Source organism: Vigna radiata, chromosome 7, assembly GCF_000741045.1.
Source record: "Vigna radiata var. radiata cultivar VC1973A chromosome 7, Vradiata_ver6, whole genome shotgun sequence".
NCBI lineage: Eukaryota > Viridiplantae > Streptophyta > Magnoliopsida > Fabales > Fabaceae > Vigna > Vigna radiata.
In genome coordinates this window covers 29,198,349-29,203,773 of record NC_028357.1, presented here as the reverse complement: position 1 = coordinate 29,203,773, position 5,425 = coordinate 29,198,349, and the positions used below count along the sequence as shown (strand labels likewise).

General features: G+C 35.9%; 1 protein-coding gene across 1 annotated transcript; it reads right to left on the bottom strand.

Annotated features, from left to right (window-relative positions):
- Window positions 1-2,277: 2,277 nt before the first annotated feature.
- Window positions 2,278-3,758, bottom strand: LOC106766795 (homeobox-leucine zipper protein HAT22). The gene is made up of 3 exons (XM_014651556.2): window positions 3,145-3,758; window positions 2,965-3,044; window positions 2,278-2,869 (listed from the first exon to the last, which is right to left on the bottom strand). Exons 1-3 carry the CDS (start codon window positions 3,616-3,618, stop codon window positions 2,596-2,598), a joined length of 828 nt encoding a protein of 275 aa, XP_014507042.1. The 5' UTR covers window positions 3,619-3,758; the 3' UTR covers window positions 2,278-2,595.
- Window positions 3,759-5,425: the final 1,667 nt, after the last annotated feature.

Below are 5,425 nucleotides of genomic sequence, written 5' to 3'. Positions count from 1 at the left end.
GAAAACATTGATGATATAATTAATGGATGATGTTTGTAAGTTAGGTAATGAGAGAAATAGTCCACGTAAGAGATAGGTATTTAATTTGTATATAAGAATTGGGTGAAGTTGCGATTGCAAAGCATAAAGTATAGGGTCGTAATCAATCCGATGATTGAGTTGAGTGTTTATAAAGGAAATTTATTATATTGGGAAGTGAGTTAATATGATTAGAGCAGAGGCATAGTGCTTTCCATCAATGATGACAAAATAATAAAAACCAAGGATTATTGTTGAAATGAATACCATTTAAAGGCCGACAAAGAAGCCACCATAAGACATATGTCTTTAGCTTATCTAGGAGTATTACGTGTGTGCACACGTATTATATACAAAACACTCACCACCTCAACTAAACTTCCTAAGACTTTTTCACACACCTCTTCTCATTTTCAATCCACAATTCCCTCTTTATTACTCTTTTTTTAATTCTGAATTTTTGTTTTAGAAGCTACATTTACGACTAGAAATACTCAACTGAAAATATCTAAAATTTGGGTCATGGCGTAATCAGCGTAACTTGTAAAATTGTTGGATGGAGTGTAGAAGGAGAGAGTTTGTGGGATGTAATTATGACGATTTCAATGGTTAAAAATGGCGAATGAAAGTGATGAGAACGACGACTCTCATTAGTAGTTTCCAGGAACTTGTCTCCTTTTCCGGGAAACTCTCTCACCATATTTATTGGCCCACATCATTCTCAATCATCACTCCAATATCATTTCTATACGTTTTTTTTTAATTCTCTTCCATTCTTTCACTTAGTTTACCTTTTATTTATTTATTTATTTATATCATACTCCCACATAATATTTTCTCTTTCAAAGAAATTGTGAAAGGAAAAAAAAAAAACTGTACAAGTTAATTTTTTTACACAATCACTGCCATATATGCAGAATAGGTAAATATTATAAATATTAAATGTGACGATAGTCTTATCCCGTCTCTGTTTTTCAATGTTGAAGCGTCCAATTCCAATCATGATAGCGTGGCTAGAACGTATATAGCAGTGGACACGTGATCGTTACCTTTCATTTTGAGCAGTTGGGAACACGATATAGAATGACAAATGAAAAATAAAAAACGGTTTCCACCTATTAGAAAATAATATATAAGTAAAAGCTCTGCTTTATTGTTTATTTTTAAATATTAAATTTATTAGAAGAAATTATTAAATTAAATAAAATGATAATAATAAGTAGTATTTTGATGGAAATTATTTTGAGGCAATTTAATAAAAAAAAGATGTGAGAAAAGGGAGATGGAAGGACTGACCTTGAAGGAAAATCTCATGTTGAGATTTTGAGAGAGACCGGCCCATTGGGTTATCACGTGGAGGTGTGACCCACCAGTCCCCTTAAAGGTAAAGCATCTCACTACACCACATTATCTACATAATAGATTCTATCTCTATCATCACCACAAATCACTACTAAATTTAATTTTATTCCCATATTTATTTTCAAACTACACAAGTTTTCTTAACCTCTAAATTATATTATTATTATTATCTTCACTAAAATTCTCAACCAGAAACCAAAATTAAAAACAGAAGAATTTTTTTAGCTGTAGTGTGATATTTAATAAATTAGTATGGTAATTTTTTTAGAAGAAGAATGTAGTTAAAAATATGAAAAGTAGGTTTTTCAAATTTTGTGATTTGGTAGTTTTTGATAGTCAGTGAGAGAGTGGTTTTGTTTCCACACATGCTTAATCAGACCTCCTTGGTCATTCGGTTTCTCCTTAAGCAACTGATTTTCAGACAAAAACACGTGAGCTAACTTCCCCCTCCGCACCTTCAACCTTGGCTAACTTAATAATCATACCATCCAACCCAAACTCATATATCTATCGATCTAGCTTTTCGATATACCTTCCCTACTCCTCCCCCACATGCATTAAAAATATTAGGTAGCATAGGAGCTATTACATGATTGCAATGACTTCTTTTTCCCTTTAGGGTACTACATTAATGTTCAACTTCATCCTGCATTATAAGAGTCAACATACATACATACACTATATTTCAAAAATAATCATAAATTATTTTTATGAAATCAATTAACCGCATTCTATTTTTTACTCATTCACAAACATTGCATGATATGACTCATTTCTTTTTCTTCGGGGCATTATATTTTAGTAACGTTTTAGTCAAACACATATAATTCGGATATGGACTTACAATAAAAAATGTTTTCATGCGTACACACACGCGCACCAACATCACACATGTAATGAACAATAAAATAATAGTGATTCATTCCTTCATACTTATGGATGTCTTCTTCTATAACGATTTATAAACATACAACAAAAGGATCAAAAGTAAAAAGTAATTTTGATCAGCAGTTACAAATTTCTACAGTATTAGTTAATTACACCCTTAACCTTTTCACTACTACCTGATGTAGTAATCCATCGTACGTATCCTATCCCCCAACCAAAAAAATACAAAGGTTGCGGGGAGACTCTTCTTTCGTTTTTTTTTTTTTTTTTTTGTTCTTTTTTAGCGACAGAAACAAAACTAAAAACCTAATTCATAATAAGAATCAATCAACATGCTGCAGAAGGATTGGCGAAGGGGTTGAAGAAGTGAGGTTTAGGAGCCATGGAGAAGGGTGACTTAGTGGAAGCGCCGCCACCGAGCCTCTCACATGAGGGACACATGGTGAGGGTTGCCGCAGACATAGGCATGTACAAGGGCTGAGCCAGTTTGAGTGCCTTTAGCTCTTGCAGCTCCTTCTGTAACCTTCTGTTCTCGTCTGTTAATGTTTCACAACACTTTTTTAGGAACTCGCAGTCCACCTCTGTCTGCTTCAGCTTTGTTCTGCAACAAAAAAGCAAAAAATATTAATCAACAATTTCAAACGTATGACCCCTTTCAATAATACGAAGAGGTTTTAATGAACCAAACATATTTACCTGGCTCTCCGGTTCTGGAACCACACTTCGACTTGTCGAGGCCGAAGACTTAACTGCTTGGCCAAAGCTTGCTTCTGTTTCTGGAACCCCAATTGAAGACGAGAATATGAGTCTCACGCTATTAAAAGTCATGATATTAAGGCATGTAGAGGAAAATAATAAGAGGGAGAATATGATTACAGGATTGAGGGTGCTGTGTTGTTTGAAGCTTTCTTCAAGCAAAGCGGACTGTTCTTTAGTAAGCCTAAGTTTCTTCCTGGCAGTGGTTCCATCTTCTTCTTCGTCGCTGGCTCTTGAAGAAACCCTCTCCGTCTCTGTTGCATCGACCTCTTCACAGCTGAGATCCCTCTCCCTCTTGACCCTTCCACTGGAGAAGGAGGAGATAGCACTGTGAGGTGAAGTGTGTTCAAGAGGGTCCTCAGAGGAGAGTTTGTTTCTAGGGTGCGGATAAGTTTGGCGGGACAGGGCCAACGTGAGTGAAGGCTCAGGGTCGGATTTAGAGGAGTAGGAGTTTGGCCTGTGAGTGGTAAGATGGTGATGATGAAGAATGGATGGTGGTGATGGAGTGATGATGTCTTGTGGAGTGGATGTCAAAGCTAATCCTAGAATAAGCTGAAGGCCTGAGTCGGTGGGATCCTGATGAAGACCCATCATAAGGTGATGGAAGGAGTATGTGTTGGGAGGAGAGGAAGGGAATAGAGAGTGGTTTGATGATTAGATGATGGTGTGGTTTATAAAGTGTGATGGGAGGTAGTAGAAGGGTGTTTATTGAGAAGAGAGGGAGGGGAAAGAGAATGAATGTGACTTTTTGTGGGGGCAAAGGGTGGGTGGGTGGGTGGCTATGATTATTATTAATCAAAGGGCGGAATGAGTAGTGAAAGGAATATGGGTGTTGGAAATTATGAGTTCTATATCTGTTGCATAGGTTGACCATTATGTGCCCCACTACTGTTACCTCCATTATGATAACAGACAAAGTTGGATAATCTTTCTCTCTGGGATCCTATATTGCTATACAACCCTAACATCTTCACATGCCAATGCCAATGCAAACAACACACATCAAGAGGGTGGGTGATTCGCTTCCCTTCGCCACCCACACACGTACCTATATTACAATACACTTTAATTCCTTTCCCACATATGCTTCCTCGCCTAGTATGTAGCAGCTTCACTTTACATTGTCCCAATTATTGGCCCCCTTTACTCCCACTTTACTCCTGTCCCACCTTTTTTTTTTATTTATATATTATTATTCGTTACATGAATGAACATATATGTAACTTGGAAAAAGGTAGAGATGGATTTATGTTTTCCATAATTGTAACAGACCCGCATGAAGTGTCTCCCACTCCATGCCGGGGTTAAGCAGTTAGAGATAAGAGATGGGTAGCATGTCATATATGCATGCACCTTGCTTACCAATATTGCATATATAATACTAGTTGCTAATGAAAGAAGAATGTGAGGAATGGTTGGAGGGTTTTCTCTTGCTTATTATGAATAATGTGGAGAGTAGAAAGGGATGTGCAGGATTTGTTAATTTCCAAAAGAAAAGAAAAAGTAGGTACAAGACAGAAATGGAGTTTCAAAGAGTTATAATGGCGCCAGAATATGATTCATCAACAAGAATCCGGATCTTTGCTTAACTAGAAAGTTGATGTTGAGTGTTCCGGACCTACTTCTCTCTATTAGTACTACAAGCACTTCCAATAATGCATTGTCGGCGATGCGTTGCACCAATTGCCTCACTCATAATTCATGATCAACCTATAATATTCATAGCCCTAGCTACCAAATATATAACGCCGTTAACCCCCACTTCCCATTTAATGCTACTACTTCTTCTTATTACTAATTATTAATATTCATTCAACCTATTCAGCTAATTAATTTATTTATTCATCTAATTTTAATTTTCTCATCACTATGCATTCATGCATGCTTCCTCAGCTACCGCCTTTCTTCAAATCAATGTCTTACCACCCTACTCGCAACTTATACCCACTACGTACTGCCTCTGTTTCTACACCACCTTATAGTTAAAAGGGAAATTATCTTTTTAAGTCCTTCAAGTTGAATTACAACTGAGAGAATTTTCATTCCAATTTTTCTTTTTCCACATCAAACATGTATCTGGCTAATGATCACAGGTCACTCAAACATGGTGATAAAGTAAATCGGTAATGTTGATAAACATGATGAAAATATTCAAATGCATTTCAATTTGGTTGAGTCACTTTGATAAAGTAAATGCATATTTTGCTAGTGGGCAGTCTTATTATGAAGAATGGCTTATTAATTATTTTACTTATCATCATAATGCTTTCTGTTGAGCAATTAATTAAGGTCAATACATACATACTTTATAAATTGATTTAGTGATTAGTTTATAAACTTATGCAATACTTTGTATTAGTTTTATTAGTATTTCAAGCTTAAAATTTAGACCGCACCAACT